Genomic DNA, 21,230 nt, shown 5'->3' on the forward strand with positions numbered 1-21,230 from the left:
TACTGTTCAGCACAGAAGCAGGTATCACTACTGCACCTGAGCAGCTGTCAGCCCCGGACAGCTGTAAAGCCAGGGCAAAGCTGGCAGCGCGGTCAGCTTTCAGCGGTCCCTGCCTGAGGGGCAGTCCCTGTGCAGCTGGGCCGTGACAGCTCGCTGCCCCTCACCTCAAGACCAAGAAGTGCCGAGCAGCCAGGGACGGCTGAGAAATGCTTCTCTCCCGACCTTCGCTGCAACTCTTGCAGCTCCTCCTTCTCTGGGCTGTGTTCCTCGTGCTCAATCTCACTTTCCTTTAAATAGAATTGATGGAACCAGAGTGGAAGGAGACAGGTACTCACCAAGGAAACAAAATGCTTTTCCGTTTTACAACCACACTGCAACCTACGGGGAACAATTTGGTAGTGGTGCTGGGCGGGGGGGGGGATGAGGCATTTCTATAAGAAAGTGCTTTTCTTCCCTGAAACCTCTGCCTGCCTGTGGATAAGGAAGTATTTCTTTTATGAACCACTCATAGTTAGGTCCTAGGTCCAAACGAGCACAGGCACATACATGAACACTGCTCCTTGGCAAAGACCTCACCATGTAGGCTACCCAAGTTTTATCTCAGCCTTTGGCCATCTCTCTTAATGTTCTGAAACTACCTTCCTGGAGTTGTAGTTTTAAAGAAAACTACATTCATTGACTCTAAACTTCACATCATCTTTAAAAGAGAAAAGTAAAAACAACAAAAACAAACCAAAACACAGGAACACACCAGCTTCTGCTCCCAGCATCTGCTAGAGATGCCTGCTGCGGGTTTCTGGGTATAGAGGCGAATGCAGTTCAGCCACATGGAGCTACAAAAAAGGGGAGGATCCTTGGAAGCTGTTGGGAAAATGGAATTACTGACCTCTTGCCTGCCTCTCACTGGGAAGAAGTGAGAAGATGCTAGAGGCTAGCAGGTTTCTCCTAAAATGACAAGATACCACTAACCACAATTTCACTGTGGCTGCCACAGCTGAGGGGGCATGAGTAATGACATCAAATTTAGTTATTCTTAAAACACAGACTGGAGTTTTGTGACTTCCTAAAACTGATTGTTTAGAGCCAGTCCAGAATGGCTATGAAGACAAACAAGGAAGAAGAGAACTAGGCCCCAGCCAGACTCTTCAGCACCAGATCTAATTCAGGGACAAAGGTAACATCGATTTAATTCTTAAACTAGCTTTTAAAAAATGCCTTTGGTCTTAAATCTATTTGGAAAATGTTGAGGCTTTAGTATTCCTTTTCTCTATTAATTTGGAAGGAACTAGATAACTACTTGCCAAACCTGATCTTAAATTTGAGGGAGGCAGGTGCTGTCAAAATAGGGGTAGAAGATATAAATCAAACAATTTCCCTCTTCAGCTACTTTAGCTCAGTTACTTGTTTTTCCAACTAAAAAAAGAAACCCAAAAGGAGAACACTTTCAATGCTTCATAGCATATTTGCCCTTTAAGTAAATAGAGTGTGCTATTTTGATGGGGAAACTGAGGCACGAAGAAAGCAAACAATTCACCTGCAACAAATCACAAGATGTGACTACAGGAAGAGACCCGTAAGATTCACGATTCTGCCCACTTCTTCTAAAGAAAGGACAAAGGGGTAGTACAAACCTTTTGGCACCTCAGTATAGCACGTGAGACCCGCCTCAAGGTGGACTCACCCATCTTTCAGTCTCCTCTCCTGCCATAGCCCAGGTACGCAGTGCCTCACCATTCCCCACACAGCACATGCGTTCTTCCTCTGAGCTTTCAGGCATGCTGGTCTCTGCTTGGGTGCCCTTCCTACCGTTTCCAACTGGAAAAGCCCCCCTCTCCCCACTCTTCAGGGTCCAGCACAAATGCTCTTTTCTGATTCTCTACTCTGCATTAGTTGTACCCTACTCTACATCCAACATACTCATTATAGAGCACCGTTATGATTAAGAGTCCACGTGCTTGAGTCAGACGACATAGTTTGAACACCAGTTCTACCACTTTTAGCTGTGCCATCTAATGTATATATAACCTCTCTGCAACTCTAGGTAATGTATTAACCACCTATTAGGACTGCTAAGAGAAATAAATGAGATAATATACACAAATGTTTCGAGGAAAACCATAGCATGCAAAGTGATATTCAGGCCCCTTCTACTGGGCCTTTCATTTTTCTTTTCTTTTCTTTTTTAGCATTACGAAGCCAGAAAAGGCAGGCAGATGCATGTTAGAATACAGGATGCTCCTTGCCAGCATTTCTAGTGTGAGACAGATGGAAGTAAACCAGAGGCACCTTGGCTGAATTTTCCAGCTGTGAATGGATTCTCTGGTTATATACCAATATGCACAAAATAAAATAAAGTGACTATCACAGGTAAATTTCTGAAAAGCAATTACTTTAGCAAAGGAGGCTTGCTTTTATTATAGGTAGGCAGCATAATGCATAACATAGCTTTATCCTTCGTCTGGATGAGTAGAGGATAAATAATTGACATCAGCAGGGGAAAACAAAGTCAGCCCAGGTTCCGAAACAGGGAAATGTGATCAAGAGATTCTGTACGCTGAAGGCCAACTGAGATATTGGAATCCCACTTCTGTATAATAAACAGCCCTGACATCTCCATTCCATGCCACAATTATCAGAGCCATGTTCTTTGGCTTCTAGCTAGGTCTTCCAAAATGAAGACAATGCAAAAACCAAACCAGGAATTTGCAATCAGGGGACAAAAGAAACCTAAGTGTATCATTGACTTAGTTCCTTTTTATGTTTCCAAACTAAGTTGTCAAGAAGAGAAATGTCGTATCTAAGAACACATGGTTATTATTTGGGGGAGGGGGGAGAGTACCTAGTATATAGCCCCAAGAAAATTTTTAAACAAAATTGAGAATATTTTTTAAAAATCTACTAAATTACAGAATCTATAGGCAGATTCCTTCCACTCCATACGTGATATAAGACTATTGCTTCACACAACGTTAGCCCAAAAAAACTGGGTGGGGAGCAGGGGAAAGAAAGGCTAGTGTTTACAGGGAAATAAAAACAGCCTACAACAAGGCAACGAGGTTGAATGACTAGCCCAAGGTCTCATAGTCAGTCTCAGGCAGACCAAGACCAAGAATAGAATAGGTCTGCTGACTCTCCTTGAGCTCCTACTCCTTCAGAACTCGCTGCCTGTTTGATCACAGACTCAGATGGGTCAGATTCACACTGATCTCAGCAGGAGCTTTCTGCCTGAATAAGAGCCAGCTCTGAAGATAAAATATTCTACAGAAGTCCCAAATATGGTTGTTACTATTAAAAAGCCATTTCCCTCTAAGTTTAAGAAAAAAAAAAAAGCACAGAAAATCTTAATAGCAAATCAAGATTTAATACTGATCTTGCTCCTTTTTCCTCTGAGCATAAGAGTTTCAGGGTCCTTCCCTCTCTGACTTCCTCCCACTACAAAACAGCTTCGAGGCAGCAGATCCTACTGCCACCCCCTCTCCTCGAATATATATTATTTCTCAGCAGGCTCCAGTAGGAGTTGAGGAGCCAATCTGTGAGGGAATGAACACAAGATCTCCCATAATAGCACAGAGAGACAGAAAATTGCTGCCAAAAGTGTAAATTGCTTTTTTTTTGCTTGAAAAAAAAAAAAACACTCTGGGCTTCAAAGACACCCTCTTAAAAGATAACTCCATGGTGGTTAATATCCATGTTCTACAGATTAGGATTTCTGTTCGTCCATGCCCTCCAAGAATCCTTGCCATCTATGTAACTGTAGAATGGATTTGAAGAGTAAACCACCAAACACAGGGGCAACAGGCAGGGAATTCTGCAGGGTCAAAGGAAGGCTTGGCTGTCTGCTCCCCAGGGAGTCTGAAAGTACTCCTTTTGCTGCTGACCCTGAAAGGGCACTGTGTGAGGGTGAAATGAAGAAATACCCCTTTATAATGACAGAGGCTAAGGAGAGGAGAAGTAGCTTGCAGAAAACAGAGGCCCTAGCAATTCAATGTCAAAGCAAGTGAGACCTCCCAGGTTAGAGGAATAAGAGCAAAGCAATCCTCCGAGAGTATGCGTGAATCCTCCTGGCTTTCCTTCAGGGTCACAGAAAGAAATGCGCTGGCAGATGAGGGCAGGTAAGGGCAGACAGTCCAAACAGCGGTGGAGGGCATGAACCCTGAAGCCAGAGTAGATTCAAATCCTAGCTCTGCTACTTACTGGCTCTGTGATCTAGGGCAAGTTAATCTTTCTGAGCATTAATTTCCTCATTTTACAAGTGGGCTAATAATTACATCATAAGCTTTACATAAGGATTAAATGAGAAGTGATATAAAATACCGTACACAGTAAACCTTCAATAAATGATAGCTATGATTATTGTTATTAATCAGCAGGACAACTACACAATAAAATTCAGGACCAGGAACAGACATGACCAACAGCACAATATTGGGATGCTTCACGTCAAATGGCTTGGGGAATCAGAACCAAAAGGAGGAAAGAAGGCAGGGAGGCTGGCAGGAGGGAGAACACAAGCTCTATTATAGACAAATATGTATCCATAGCACGATTTCCCTTTGTTCCTGTGGAGTGGCTGGAGCCCAGTCTCACTGGACTTGGGTGCGGATGGTGAACAAGGGGCTGAATGGAAAGAATGCCAGCAAGGGAGACACAAGTGTCCTAATCCAAGAGGCCTGGACACAGAGTCTCCCAATTCATTCTCTTCCATCCCCTGTGCAGGCACACCCACACTTCCCTTCATTCAATACTTTCATTCAATACTTTCAGCAATACAGAAGCCTCTGGAACAAAACTCTGGCTTACTGAGATGGTAAAACGTGTATCATAAATGAGAGAATTTCAGATCAAAGGCAATCTGCCCTGAAGTGTTAATTGGAATTAACTGAGACAAATGGTAGTTCAACACAAACTGAATGAAACCAACAAATATAAAGTTTAAAAAGAAAATTTGACTTCGTTTTCTTCTTTCTGTCAAATTAGAACATGCTCTTCATTGTACCAAAGGGTTCATTATACCAAAAAAGGGTTCTGTCATTGTACCAAAAGAGGATTCTATCAAGTCCTGGTATAACAGATTTGCTGCTGACATCCACGATAGCCTAGCTCAAAGGAGACAGCTTGATATCTTGGTTGCTAGTAAAGAAACTCTATGCTTCACGACTATCTTGTCAAAATGACATGAAGGTATCTGCAATTAAACTCTAAAACCAGTATCTACACTAAATAGTATCTTTGAAGCAAGTTAATCTCTTCATCAAGTCCCTGTATTCTTCTACTCAACGTGACTCTGACATGTAACCATGAAGACAAATGACTGTGTTCATCCTAATCAGGTTCCTCCAAGCTACATGACATCTGCTAAGGTGTTTTCATTATACTGGTCTTGTCTGAACGCTCTTTCTGGGGAAGAAGAAAGTCTAGGGCTCTGTTTGGCCTGGATTTTAAGGAGCTAAAGCTAGTCTAGACAGTAGGAGAGATGGGAGTGCCAAGGAGATAATTTAGAGTCTGTCGAAACCAAAGGTCTGTGCAAAATGGTAAACACCTGGCCAATAACTAGAAAAGATGTGGATTTAGGCTCCCATCATCACTACTTTAGTCTAACTAGTCTCCCACACTCTGGTGTTAATCCACTTCCAGTTAAGGCAGGGGAGACTTCCAAAATGCAAATCTACTCGAGTTAATTCCTGTTTACAATTCTTTCAAGCTTTCCCATTGCCTGCAAGACAGAGCTCAAACACCTTAGAAGGCCTATAAGGCCCTAAAGGATCTGGATTCTGCTTTCTTTCTTCCACTCTTCTCTTGTCTAGAGCTTCTGCACAAGTTGTTCCATCTACCTAGAACAACCCTACCCCCTACCCCCTGCTCCTCCTTTGCCTGCCTTCTCATCTTTCAGAGCCCTGTTTATATATGACCTTTTAGGGTAAGCCTTCCCTTACCCTCCAAGAACAAAGCAGCCTAAACTTCCCTCAATCATAGCACTTGTCCCACAGTATAAGGGCCCAGTGATATGCTTATTTCTCCCACAAGGACAGGAATACTGGGTACTATATACCCAGTGAGTAACACAGTGCCCGACACATAGTAGGTCATGAGAAAAGAAAGGGAGGGAGTGGAAGGAAGGAGAGAGGGAGGAAAGAAATGAACTGCAATTCTGAGGGAGCCTGTTCCTGAGAACGGCTGGAAGGTGAATTTGAAGAAATTCCTTGAGGCTTTGCAGTTCTAAAGCAGGGTGCCTGTGGCTTTAGCCACAGTAGACAAGGAGCTAGATCTAGGCTGAGAACCATAGTTCTCAAAGGAGAGAAGCACCAAGAGATGCAGATGTGGGATAATGTCTGGCACCAAGAAACTGGCAGAGGGTGGGGGGACAGAGAAGGAAAAAAGAAGAAACTTTCTTTGTTGGTTTATAAACCAAAGAAGGACTGAATTTTGGTTCCAGTAAGGTAACCTTGGACAATTCATGTACCTTCTTCCAATGAGAAATTTGAACTAGATAAGTGATTTTCAAACTGAGTTCTTTGGAACCCTAGGTTTCTGCAGAAGCCCCTCAGGGTCTATTGTATTGAAGAGAGAAGGTTCACCAATGGATCTGGCCCGCAACTTTAGCCAGAGAAAAACTCTTTGTATACTGGGGTTCTACTTAAAGCTCATTTGAAAAAAAGGCGGGGGGGCCACTTCTGCTAAAACTAAAGCTTGAATAGCAGCGGCCTAACTGAACTCTCTGACACTTCCCAGCCTGAACAGTTCTTGATCCTATGTGACACAGGACCCACCTGGACATTTTATTTTACTTTGTACAAATGCCCCTTGACTGTGTGGATGGCAAAGCTGCAGCATTTCCTAGAGCCTGTTCTCACTGAGCAGCATGACAGCAAAAGTAAGGAAACCAAAACTCCAGGTTTACTGCAAGGCTGAGGCAATAATGAAATACACTTTCACATTTCATGTGGTGATACAGAAGCAGAAAGGAGCATCTTCTTTCTCCTAAACCAAGTTAAGAAATGTAATACCTATGACCTAGGATTCATGGTATCAGTGTCTCGAGTCAGATGCAAAAATGTTATACGTCAGAAACAAAGAATATTGGACCCAAAGCCCATTAAAAAAAGCAATCCAATTCCAGTCAAGAAAGAACAATGCAAAAGTTTATCTAGGCAGTCCACCTGATAGCCTAATTACCATTTAAATATAGTGCCTACTCTTCCAAGCAAGGTATTCTGAAGTTACTGTCATTACATACTTTAAAGTCTACCTTTATCTGAAGGTTACAGGCAGGAAATGGCACAGATGGGGAAGGAGATGGGAGTCTTACAAAATAAGATTTTCAAAGCCCTGACTTAAGATGTTGATCCCTTTTCTGTGCTGTTCTTTGGCTGTCCATATTTCATGGGGCATTAAAAGGCCACAAATGTCACTCTACTTCAATTCTGAGAACAGACAAGCAGCAATAATGTGATCTTACCTGGGTCCTTCCTCGTCACCCTGAAAGAAACAGAAAGAAACAGCATTAGAAATCAACACTGGTAGAGACAGATTTAGGTTTCTTTCTTTTCCCTCCCCTCTTGCAACCTGAAAGCAAGGCTTGTGCATTTACTTTAACACAGACAAACCAGCAGATGTCCAAGGGCTAAGGCAAGGGCTAATATAATCCTATGCTCGAACTGTCCAGCAGAGATCAACTGATAATTTGCCTTTGCAAGCAGGTAAGTGAATGCACAGACCTAGGAGGCCTAAATAATAGCCTTGCCTTTTTATTTGTATGGCTGGCAGTATTTAGTTCTGAGCAAACTGAGAACCCAAAATAGCAGCAGGTCTTAGGCAAAAGCTGACCAGCTCCAAAAGCATCAAGCTGTTTCCTTCAAAGAGTCATTTCTGCCCTGGTCTAGCATTTTTCTCTCCAAATATGAACATAGCAACTCTAATATAGGGCACACTGTGGTAAAAAGGGCACTGAACTGGGACTCAGAAAATTGGGACTCTAGTCCAAGCTCTATTATTTATTAGCTATGTGCCCTTGGGCAAGTTCATTAATTAATCTGAACCTTGGTCTTCTTTATAAAAGGGGAGCTCTGGCATTTGATGATCTACAACATCCCTCAGCCCAACACTGGCTTTTCACTTTTTCTCATTCACTGTCTATAAAAACAATGTGTGAGGGGTAGCTGTCAGGTACTGCATGCTCTGAACCTAACTTTACCGGTGATCAGAGCAGAGTTCTTTGACTCTCTTCTTGTGATCACACAAAATTTTTCAAATGATTCTTAAGCCTTCTCCAAGGGACCTCACTCCTTCTTTTGGTGATGGGGTATTTTACATCCTTCTTTTTAGCCTTTCAGGGTTGGTCTCAATGGAGAATGTATCTCCTAGTTGTTAACTCCCCAGAGCACTTAATCAATTTGATTGTTCCTATAGGTATAAAGAATGAACTCTGGAGTCAGACACTCTAGGTTCAAATCTTGACTCCATCACTCATTTGCTGTATTACGTTGGTCACGTTATTTTGCCTCATTTAATTTTAATTTCCTACTTTGTAAAATGGGGTAATAACTGTGCCTGTATCATAGGACGAAAGGAGGATTAAATGAATTAATATGTATAAACATCAAGCACAGTGCCTAAGACACAGGATGCACTTAATAAAGGTTATCATCACTATCAGTAACAATTCAGCATGATAAGCTACTACCCAGTGAACACTAAGGGTAAAAGACAGTAACTTAACCTAGGAACTCCCATTCAGGAGCAGGGGAAACACAGAAAGAGAAAGAAAATGAATTATGTTAAGGGCTCTACCAAAGACATAAACAGAATGTTTGTAAGTCAGAAGGAAAGTGATAAACACAGCCTCTTCTGGAGAAAGGGGAAGGGAGGGCTTCACAGAGGTGACATTTATATTGGAACTTAAGGGATAAGCAGGATTTTCCCAGGTTGGCAACAGAAGATGAGTGGGAAGGGCACTGGACAAGCAAGAGCAAACGCACAGCAATGTTTAAAAAAAAAAAAAGTATGTTAAAGGAATTTTGAGTTCGAGGATACTAGAGAATGGGGATGTGTTTATGTGTGTCTCGGACAGGGGTTGTGGCGAAGTGGCCATGGTGTGGGGTTGGAGGGTTGGTAGTGCAACTGAAGTAAAGGGAGATTGCCAGGGCAGAAGCATGTAAGGACAGCTATAGCTAGAAAGGTGATTTAAGTCAGATTATACATTGGAGGTTGGATAAGGAGGGCATTTAGTAGACTGTTCAGGATTTGCAGTACTGGTCAGGGCACTAATCATCCACACTCTAATGAGAGAGAAGTGGGGCGAGTAGTGCAAGGAGGGTATAGGGATGGTGGGAGCTTTCTTTCCATTTTGAATGACTGACATGTCTTATGGGAACTATCATCTAGTAAGAAAAAATTCATATAATTTAAATTTGAGTTACATAACTATCAGTGACTTAATTAAACCTCAACACAAGTTTTCAATTGTCTTTGGATATTCAAACATAATTGTCTAGGAGAATCTTACAGAAAAAAGTATCCAAACATTCTCCTGTGATTTAGAGTGAGTCCTCACAACTGTAAATCTTGGCACAGTGGTTAAGAGATGGACTTTCTGACTTAGAGAAACATGGCTTCAAATTTACGTTCATCAATTCCAACAGCAAAGCTTTTGGCAATTTGCCTTAACTTTTCCAGGTTCAGTTTCCTGATCTACACATGGAGATTCTAATTCCTACCTTACAGGGTGGCAATACAGATTAAAATAAATGAGAAAATATGTAAAACACTAAGAAAATGTTTGGTACATTGTAAGTGTTCAACAAATGGTGCTCATTATTGTACTTTCCCTGAATTAATTAATAACATCTCTAGGGAAGAGTGAGGAAGGACAGAGAAGATGGGACACAAGACTGTGCTTCACATTCATCCATTTCTACAGCTTATAGATACGTGGCTGTTCAGAAGCAATAATCACTATCACAAAGCATGGGGGAAGACCAGGGTGAGAGTTTCACTGTTGAAGGAATGAATAAATGAATGAAAGAACAAACACACATACATATGGCAATTCTGAATACGTCAGCAGACACTCAGAAGATTGCTAATCTTCCTTGTAAAAGATGTGCATGCTATTCCCTCCTATTCTGAAAGCCTAAGCTAATTCCTGTCCATTCTTGAAGATCAAGCCTCATTTGGAAATTTTTTTCTCACTGACAGACTGAGTGGAGTAATCCTACTCTGTCCTTCACAATTGTATGGCTCATACTCCTAGGCTGGTACTTAAAGCAGAAAACCAAGTGACAGCAGTATACAGTGTCTCCCTCTTTGGATTTCAATTCCTTGAGAAGAGAAACTGTACTGTTAATCTCTTTATTCACTGTACCTTACACAGCATAAGGCACATAATTAATAATTATTCAAAAATGGGGCGCCTGGGTAGCTCAGTCTGTTGAGCGTCTGCCTTTGGCTCAGGTCATGATCCCAGGGTCCTGGGATCGAGTCCTGTATCAGGCTCCCTGTAGAGCAGGGAGTCTTCTTCTCCCTCTCCCCTCTACCGCTCCCCCTTGCTCGTGCATTCTCTCTCTAATAAATAAAAAAAAAATCTTAAAAAAAATAACAATTATTCAAAAATGGAAAGGAGAGAAGGCAAGATATAAGTAGGATTTAAGATTAATTTCTACCCCCCCCATTACGAGTAAATCTTGGTTTCAGAGAATATTAGAACTGAAAGTTTGCTAAATACCAGTTTCTATTTAAATGACTTGTCAGGTTAAGCAATGTTTCCAAATCCCTCCATCAAATATCCTCAACGCTCTTGGCTGGTAGGCTACATTCTAGTATCTTACCACCTTGTTTCTACTTCCACCAGTGGAAATGTCTGTTCACCAAGAAGCAAATAATTTTGTTCCTAAGGCTGTTTAAATCAGTTGAGCTTGTAATTATGACAACACATTTTATTAAATAACAAAAAGTGAATGCAAGAGGGAAACACTGCCTCCATGAAAACTAAGCTGAATGCTTCCAAAGCATTCAATAAAGATGAGTTACTTGAAAATTGCTGTCAACTTTGGGGTGCCTGGGTGGCTCAGTCATTAACCGTCTGCCTTCGGCTCAGGTCATGACATGATACTAGGGTCCTGGGATCGAGCCCCACATCGGGCTCCCTGCTCAGCAGGAAGCCTGCTTCTCCCTCTTCCATTCCCCCTGCTTGTGTTCCCACTCTCGCTGTGTCTCTCTCTGTCAAATAAATAAATAAAATGTTTTAAAAAAAAGTTGCTGTTAACTTTGATGTAGGTGAGACACATGCAAAATATTAGAAAAAATAAAGTATAAAAGTCTAGGATTCCACATTCAGCTTGCTTCGAATGTTATCCTGAAATTGGACCTTATAAACAGTGCAGTATGGATGTGGTTTATGCCAGAAACATAACATTCCACTCCAAGTGGCAAACCCGTATACTCAAAGGCCTGAGTCAAAAATCAAAGAAATATACATATACATAGTTCAGTACTCTTCTCTCAAAACTAGACAAAAGATGGAAGTACTCATGACATGCAAATAAAAATAAACACCATTTTTTAGTACTTGACTTTGGCAAAGAAGTTTATAAAATTCAGGCAAAAAAATGAGAGACTGTCAAAACTGGTGATGAAAATATACACTGATGTAACTGTTCTGGGGATAGTTAACAAATATGTACAAGAGCCTAAGAAATGTCCATACTTTTGACTCAGTAATTACGATTTATAAACAAAGGCATGCACTATAATGTAATAAATAGCAGTAAGGAAGTTGGAAAAAACTTAAAATTACATAAAAGTTAAGTTTGTATCATTGATTCAGGATTCAAACATTATGTTTATTAAGAATTTCTGGTAATACGAGGAAAATTTTAAATATACTGTTAAGAAAAAAATATCAAGGGGGGGACGCCTGGGTGGCTCAGTCGGTTAAGCGGCTGCCTTCGGCCCGGGTCATGATCCCAGGGTCCTGGGATCAAGTCCCACATTGGGCCCCTTGCTCAGCAGGGAGCCTGCTTCTCCCTCTCTCTCCCTCTGCTTGTGCTCTGTCAAATAAATAAAAATCTTTAAAGAAAAAAAAAATATCATGAGGGGATGAAGATATTAACTAACCTTACTGTGGATATCATTTTGCAGTATATATGTGTATCAAATAATCACACTGTATACCTTAAACTTACATATATGTCTATTTTCTCTCAATACACACACAAAAAAGAAAAAAAAAGGAAAAAAATACCCCAATAATAACCATCAATTTAGTGTGTTTACTTTCTGCTCTGTCTATAAGTTTTTAGCATTCCAAAATGAGTAAGAAGGAAATAACTTTATTTAGTTATTTGAAGAGGAGAAACACCACATCTCATTAGATCTGGGGAATGGTATTAAAACTTGTCCTGTATACTATATTCTATAAGAGGACCCAAAAAGATTTATTAAAAACACATTTTTAAAAAGAAATGTCATCAGGAAACCTTGTAATCTCTGGACTTCTTCAACCAGAAGCTCTGTGATTCTGCTTAGCCTAGTCAAATTCATCTGTACTAAAGATTTCTTAAAATATATTGTGTTAATGGACTGGTTTTAAAATGATTTTCAGATATCAAAGGCAAATAGTACTTGAGCAGGTGGACTATTTACAATTTTTGTTTTTAGCAGCTTTACTGAGGTATAATTTATAATACCATAAAATTACCTGTTTTAAGTTTATATTCAATGACTTTAAATTTACAGTTATGCAACTATTACAAACTTGCTTAAAAACTATATATATACAGATATAAAATTATGATTATACCCTCCTTAATTTCTTTAGAAACATATGATTGTTTAAAATTGTAACTGTCTTGCAGTATTTATAACATGTAGATTTTCTACTTGACAACTATAACAAAAGGGCATAAAAAGAGTGTTAATTGGCCTATATAGTTTCAAGCTATCTACAATTTTTTTTGAAGATTTTATTTATTTATTTGAGAGAGAGAGCAAGCGAGAGAGATCACAAGTAGGGTGGAGGGCAGAGGGAGAAGCAGGCTCCCCGCTGAGCAGGGAGCCCAACATGGCACTTGACCCCAGGACTCCCAGATCTTGACCTGAGCCAAACGCAGACGCTTAACCAACTGAGTCAACCAGGCGCCCCTCAAGGTATCTACATTTTATGTGAAGTTGTACTGTATTAATTTTTAGTAGACAGAAAATTAAAGGATTTCTATGTATATTATATATGCTACATATACTATAACACATGTTATAATCCACACAGAAATCATTACAAAATAAGAACAAAGTAATAGAGCTAAAAGGCCAAAAAATGTATTAAAATGGAATTCAAATAACTGTTTCAAAAGTCTAAAAGAAGGCAGGAAAAGACAAGAGGAATAGAAATAGAGGGACAAGCAGTAAACAAATCATGAAATGGCTGACTTAAATTTAACCATATTAATAATAACATTAAATGTTAATGGACTGCACACTTCAATTAAAAGGCAGAGATTATCAGAATGGATAAAAGATTATAAGAACCCAGCCATATGCTGCCTAGGAGACGTACACTTTAACAACAGACCAAAAACAAATTGATGGGGACATACCATGAGAACAGTAAGCATAAGACTGGATCGGCTCTACTAACGTTAGATAAAACAGACATGAAGACAAACAGTATTATCAGAGAAAAAGAGGGACTTTCATAACGATTAAAGGGTCAGTTCATCAGAAAGACAGAACAATCATTAAGTATGTATTTGCTTAAAGAGACTTTCAAGATATGTGAAGTTGATAAAATTAAAGGGAGAGATAATTCCTTAATCATCCTTAGAAATTTAACACCTCTCAGCAGTTGACAGAACTAGGCACAAAAATCAGTAAAAATATAAGTTATTTGAAAACCTAATTGATATTTAATAGAACACTACACCCCAAACTATAAAATAGGTGCACATATGCATTCACCAAGACAGACCATAGGCTGGGCCATAAAACAAATCTTAATAAATGTTAAAAGCTTGAAACCACTCAAAACATGTTCTCTGATCACAATGGAAAAAATGAGAAATGATTAACAGTATGACATGTAAGAAAATCCCTAGTATTTGGAAACTAAACAAGACATAAATAATCAATGAGTAAAGAGAAAAAAAACCACAAAGTAAATGAATAATATTTCAAACTGAATGATAAGTGAAAAGAAAACATTGCCAGAGTTTAGGATTCAACTAAAGCACTGCCCAGAGAGAAAAGTATAGCTTTGAAAGCTGACATAAAAAAGTAGTAAAATCAACCATCTACAAAGCTAGAAAAAAGAACAAGTAAACTCAAAATAAGCAGAAAAAAGGAAATAAGAGCACACATAAACAAAATGGAAAACAAAGAAAAAATTAGCAAGTCAAAAAGTTCTTTAAGACTAACAAAATTAATAAAATGGTAATTAGATTGTCAAGGAAAAAAAGGAGAAAATCACAAATTATCAGTATCAGAAATGAAAGATGGGTTATCATTCTAGATGCTACAGACAGTTAAAAAAATCACAAGAAAACAGTATGAACAACTTTACACTAAAAAGTACAACTTAAATGAAACCAACAAATTCTTTGAAAGTTACAACACAAATTTAAATAACACAATTTAAATATAACACAAATTAAAATTTAAATAAACATGAGATCAAACAAAATTTGAATAGCTCTATATTAAAGAAATTAAATTGGTTATCAAAAACCTTCACATAAAGAACTCCAGGACAGATGATTCTGCTGGTAAATACTACCAACTATTTAAGGGAGAAATAACACGAATTGTACATAAACTTTCAGAAAATAGATGACGAGGGAATACTTCTCAGCTTGTTTTCTGAAGCCAGCTAACCCTAATACCAAAGCCTGACAATGATGTTATAAAAATATAAAACTACAGATGAATATCCCTCATTGAACACAGACCTAAAATTCTTTTTAAAAAATTAACGAATTGAGGGGCACCTGGGTGGCTCAGTCCGTTAAAGCCTACCTTTGGCTCAGGTCATGATCCCAGGGTCCTTGGATGGAGTGGGCTCCCTGCTCAGCGGGGAGTCTGCTTCTCCCTCTCTCCTAGCCCCCCCCCTTGTGTTCTCTCTGTGTCTTTGTTTTCTCTCAAATAAATAATATCTTTAAAAAAAATAAAATAAAAAACTAACAAATTGAACCCAGATTATACATAATAATGAAGTGGGAGTTTATTTCAAGAATGCAAGGTTGATTTAACATTGTAAAATTAACCAATATAATCAGCCATTACAATAAAATAATGAAAAAAACCCCATATAATCATTTCAACAGATATAGAGCAAATATCTTATATATACTACATTCATTCAAATTATTGTTCCCCATAGCTAATTGTGTCATTTCTCTCTGGCTAATTTGCTTTCAAGATTTTTTTCTTTGTCCTTCCTTTTCATTACTTTGATTTTGATATGTCTAGGTATGGATTTCTTAGAATTTATCTTGCTTGGGTTCACTTAACTTCTTAAATCTCTAAGTTTATATCTTTCAACCAAATTTTAGAAGTTTTGAGCCATATTTCTTCAATTTTTTCAGCACCACAATCCTTTTCCTCCCCTACTGACATGGGTGACATGTACGTTAGATCTTCTTTTATTGTCCCACAGGTCCTGAAGACTCAATTTCAGTTAGTTTTCAATCTTTTTTCTTGGTTGTTCAGATTGGATCTCTATCTTCAAATTCACCAATTCTTTCCTCTCTTATCTCCAATTTGCTACTGAGCCAATCCAGTGAATCTTTTATGTCAGTTATTGTATTTTCCTGTTCTAAAATTTTCATTTGGCCCTTCTTTATATCTTCTACTTCTTTGCTGAGATTTTTTATTTTTCATTTGTTTCCAGAGTTTGTTATTGCTAAGTCATTTTCAAAACAGTAGCTTTAAAATCCTTGTCTAATAACTCTATACTGTGTCATCCTGGCGGTGGCATCTTTTCTCATTAGATAGTCTTTTCTCATTAGAGTTGAGATTTATTGGTTCTTGGTATAATGACTGATTTGGGACTGTATCCTGAACATTTTGAGTATTTAAGAATCTGGTTCCTATTTAAATCTTCTATTCTAGCAAGAAGTCAACATATTTAAATTCAGAACACATGTCCTATTACATTAATGGAACACTGTGTGTCAGCTATACTTCAATTTAAAAAAATAAAACAAAATAAAATGAAAATAAAAATTATGATTAAAAAAAAAGAAGAAAGAAGCAGAACACATGTCCTGGATCAGGTTTGTGGACTGTGGTTCAAATATCAATATAGTTTAAATGATTCTGCAATGCTATTCTGATCTGCCCCCCTCAGATGACAAAACTCCATGCTATCATCTCCACAGTGCTGGCTAGGGAGAAGGAGGGTACCAACTCATTACTACAGGACAAGAGTGGAAGATAAGGTTCTACTCACTGACCCAGTTGGGGATGTACATTGCCTGGTTAATGTAGGGGTGGGAGGGAGGAGTTAGAGCTCCATCTACAGTCTCCAAAGGGGAGGGATACTATTTCCTTCCTGATACTGCAGGGCAGGGGTAGAAGTAAGAGTTTACCTTTAGGCTCCAAGGGAGACAGGCACCACTGACTCCTGAGAGGGGCAGGGGTGATGACAGAAGTCAAACTTTTACCTAAAGGCTCCAGGGAAAAGGAATGATAACTCATTACTGCAGGAGAAGATAACAGATAGGTTTCCACCCCACTGGCTCCACTCCTGCAGTGCCAACTGGGGCTGGGAAAGGGTATAGTTTTATTCATGGTGTGTTTCCAGAATAGGCAGGATTGGTCAAAACGTTTCTCTATAGCTGAACTGCCCTTTTCCTAGTTCTTTGGCTACAGAGAGCAGGCTTTTCTTGGAGATTTTCTTTCTGTCTGTGCTCATTATAGTTTCCAGTTTGCAAGGCACCCAGGCCAGGATATACAGGAAGCAAGAAAAATCCCAGGGAACTCACTGCCATGTAGTTCCTCAAATCCCAAGATCCCTGGTCAGAACCATCTTTTCTCACTTTTGAGAGTCTTCTGGTAGGTGACTTAAATATTTTGTCCAGGGGCGCCTGGGTGGCTCAGTTGATTAAGCATCTGACTTCGGCTTGGGTAACGACCTCAGGGTCCTGGGATCAAGCCCTGCGTTGGCTTCCAGGTCAGCGGGGAGCCTGCTTCTTCCTCTCCCTCTGCCCCTCCTCCTGCTCATGCTCCTTCTCTCTCAAATAAATAAAATCTTTTATAAATATACATATATATACATATATTTTGTCCAGGAATTTTTGCTGTGATTAGTGGAAGTAATAAAGTGAAATATGTTTACTCCATCTTGTTCAGAATCAGTATCTGCAATCCGATTTTAAATGCATCAAAAAAATAAGATGCATTAAAGAGTGGAAGGCTGGAAAGATGGCTATGTGTAAATCATGATTCAAGTATATTAAAATGTTAATGGCAGAATCTAGGTGGAAGTGTATGGGTGTAATCTGTAAAATCTTTTCAACTTTGCTATATGTTCAAAAATTTTCGTAATAAAATGTTGGGAGGAAGACTCTTTTGGCCAAATACGAAATGCAGGTGATTAAAAAAAATCCATAACATGCAAAAGGAAGAAAAGAATTCCTCTGCTGAGTGAAAAAGAGGTACTGGAGATTTGAACTGATCAGTAAGTTACCAGATTAGCTGGAGCGAGAGGCTATCAGATGAGAACAGTTCTTTGTAAAAGCTCTAGCCAGCTGAATGCTACTTTTTGTCTTTAATAGCTTATTTTGTCCACAGCCTGGTCCTTTGGCCTTGCCAGTTTTGCATCCCTAGGAGTAATTCCATCAGAGTTAACAAGCATAGCGCAGTTGAGCAGCTGAAGTGCTTAGAGGATGGTTAATACTGGGGAGGGACTAAATTCATTACTTGAAATGAAAATAAAAGAGAGGGGACTCTCTCTCAAAAATAAATCTTTATTTTTGAAAAAACAACCTACTCAACACAGAGAATAAATGTGGGGTTCCGATTTGGGGGGAATTTGGGACAGGGTCATGCCATTGATCCCTTTGAGTTAATTCTGGTTGACTTTTTTGTTTAAGACACAAAGTGACCACCTCCACACTATAAAAGGTCTCAGGAGAGCGCCTGGGTGGCTCAGTCAATTAAGCGTCTGCCTTCGGCTCAGGTCATGATCCTGGGGTCCTGGGATTGAGTCCCACATCGGGCTCCCTGCTCAGCAAGGAGTCGGCTTCTCCTTCTGCCCCTCCCCCCACTCGTGCTCTCTTATGCTCTCTTTCTCACAAAGATAAATAAATCAAAAATCTTTAAAAAAATAAAATAAAAGGTCTCAGGAACACAGAGCTGTCTAGGGCACTGATTCTCTTCATTTTTCCCACATATATAAATGGAACACTTGACATACTGCACATAGTAGGGAAAACACATAGGCATTGGGATAGAACAGACTTCAATCTGAATCCTGGCTCTGTTTTCTACTAACTAAATGACACTGGCTCAGTGTCTCTGCAGTTCTCTGCATCTCAATATCCCATCTGTAAAACAGAAATAATGAATGCTGATATATAAGGGTTAAATTAAATGATGAATATAGAATGCTCTCTTGCCTATCTAGAAACGTATTTAGGCACATATTTTCTTCATCCTGCGGAGGATAAAATGAAAAGAACAAGACATTCTATTCTTTTCACACACTGATGAAAATTAATCAAGAACCTTGGATGAGTGAAGCAGATAACTGTCCAACGGTCTCTGACATTTTGTCAAGATGGCTCAGACAATACCTGCCTCTTGAATGATAACCTGGCTGTTCTGTCGGCTCATTTATTCTGTATGTAGGCTCTCCTGGGCCAAGGCAAGACTGCTAGCTAAGCAGTAAGCTCAGTGAGTCAGTAGCAGTCCTGGAGAGTCCATGGGACTCGCCTAGGTTTTCTTCTAGAAGGACCTACCCTTCTGGCATAAGCCTGACCAGAATTTTCAACATAACACTATGAAACCTTATGAACAAAAGCTTCTCCCCAGTGGGTGAAATATAAGTTCTATAATATTTTTTTAAATAGCTATCTTAAATTTTATTTTAGAATTATATTCTAAATGCCTGAATATGTTGTTTGATAAAATGTTTAAGACTTTTTTTGCCTGTTACTAAATAACAATGAATACAGAGACTCACATATGTAGTGATTCAACATTTACTTTGTGTCTTTCATTCACACCTTTTTTGATCTTTCCAGTGCCACATGCCTCCTTTAATCTAACAGTTATGCCCCCAATTTATGCAGTTGGCTCCATATAAAAACCAGACTAAGGCACTTTTTTACTATTCACACAATCAGTCCAAAACCTTTCATTCTGGCCTGCTTTATGCTCCACTTCCTGACATTCTCATTCACCCTGTTCTCATCCCTATGATGACTTTATTTATAGGCTCATTTCACAACTTGGAATCTGTCAATTGCCTTCTTCTCTGGCTCTGATTTCTGGCTTCCCTCCTTAACTGCAGTTAGTATTTGCCCTACTGACTATACTCCTTTAAGTCATGGTAGACAAATATTTTGCCAGGCCCAATTGCTGGGTGCAGGCCCTAGCAGCCAATGCTTCCACACTGGTTCACACACCAGTCTAAATACCTATACCCTAAGCTTTCAATTCATTCATGTTTAAGGACCATAAAAGAGAATTTCCAGAGCTAACAAACATAGTAGTCAGTTTCCTCCTATTCCTCCTGCTACTAATAATTGCAGGCATTCTCCTTTACCTCTGCCTTTGGCTCAGCTGATTCATTAGAGGTATCAAGTTGTTCCTTGGCTTGGGCCATCTGAGTCATCAACCTGTCCATGTGGGACTGGATGTCTGCCAGTATCTCAGTCACATGAGCGGTGGCCATTGCTTCCTGGATGTCCACTAGGTGAAGGGCCTTCTGCTCCTCATCAGCAATCACTTTCTGAACTTTCTTAAATTCCTGCTGTATAAACACCTTCATCTGGTCCCGGGTTACCTGCAGAACACAAACAAGTAAAAATAGTAAGTTGGACATACAAAGAATGGAAGGATAGAACTGTACTGTAAATGCTAGGCAGCCCTGGCCAAAATATAAACCAACCATGGTTCCTACATGGTCCTGAAATTTTGGGACTATCCTCTAAACAATGTTCCCATAATACTGTTGATGAATTTCTTAGTAATCCTTTTGCCTCTTTTAGTCTTAGGAAGTAATTTCTTTTCCTCCTTCCCTTTTTGCTCTTCCTTTTGTTCACTTTTACACCAGCAATACCTGATTACTTTTTAACAATTTAATAGGTGAGTGTAAATTGTAAAAAATGAAATTCCTCTTTTCTCTCCATCTGAATACCATTTTTCTCTTTGGAGGGTAATTACTATTAACAGTTTGGTATGTATCCTTCCAGCCATCTTTCTATCTAGTTATACACATATACATATACAGACAATTATGTTGTTTTTATATAAATGGGTCATAGTGAACATTAGGTTCTGGGTCTTGCTTTTCTATTTAAAATATGTTTGTACATACAGATCAACTTCATCATATTATTTTTAATGTCTGTATGATGTGGATATATACAATGAATATTTATATATATAAATAAAAAGATAAATGTACCCATTAAATATTTCCCTTCTTAATGGAAATACAGGATATTTCCAAATTTTTGCTATTACAAACAACACAGTAATGAACATCCTTGGATATATCTCTTAATATTCGCATATGAATTTTTTTAGAGACTTTTAGAGTCACCGAGTCAATTTATTATATACTCTAAAAATACTGACTGATAAAGCCAAATTGCCCTCCAAAAAAGATGTACCAATTACATTCCCACAACAATGTGTGAAAGTAGGCATTTCTTTATACCTTCACCAATATTAGATCATGCCAATCCTTAAAATGTTTATTCTCTGATGAGTAAAAATATATTATTGATTTATTTTATAGCAACCACTGAGCAGATCAAATAAAATATGGCTGCAGGATATATTTGGCTGGGGCATAAGGTAAACAAAGTGAGAAACTACCAAAATAAGAACTTCTAAACTCTGTATCTTACCAGTAACTATACTTACTGATGCTTCCTCACAACTATGTGTATTTTAGGAATATTTTCAAACAACTCTGCACGGTAACTATGGCAGGGAAAAGGGAAAAGGTAGAGCAGTGGACAGAAGGAGGAAGGAGAAAATAGCTGTCACCTAAGCGAATCCCTTTC

The 21,230-nt window shown here is 39.0% G+C and overlaps 1 protein-coding gene across 2 annotated transcripts in view; it reads right to left on the reverse strand.

The window, feature by feature from the left end:
* The window catches only part of TRIM44 (tripartite motif containing 44), a 110,336-nt gene that overhangs the window by 44,684 nt on the left and 44,422 nt on the right, over positions 1 to 21,230 (reverse strand). For both annotated transcript variants that reach the window (XM_036106705.2, XM_036106716.2), the window contains 2 exons: positions 19,760 to 19,999; positions 7,457 to 7,476 (listed from right to left, as the gene is read on the reverse strand). In XM_036106705.2, coding sequence (XP_035962598.1) covers positions 7,457 to 7,476; positions 19,760 to 19,999 — 260 coding nt within the window. The remainder of the gene's footprint in view (positions 1 to 7,456; positions 7,477 to 19,759; positions 20,000 to 21,230) is intronic.

The sequence above is a fragment of the Halichoerus grypus genome, chromosome 11 (assembly GCF_964656455.1).
Source record: "Halichoerus grypus chromosome 11, mHalGry1.hap1.1, whole genome shotgun sequence".
NCBI lineage: Eukaryota > Metazoa > Chordata > Mammalia > Carnivora > Phocidae > Halichoerus > Halichoerus grypus.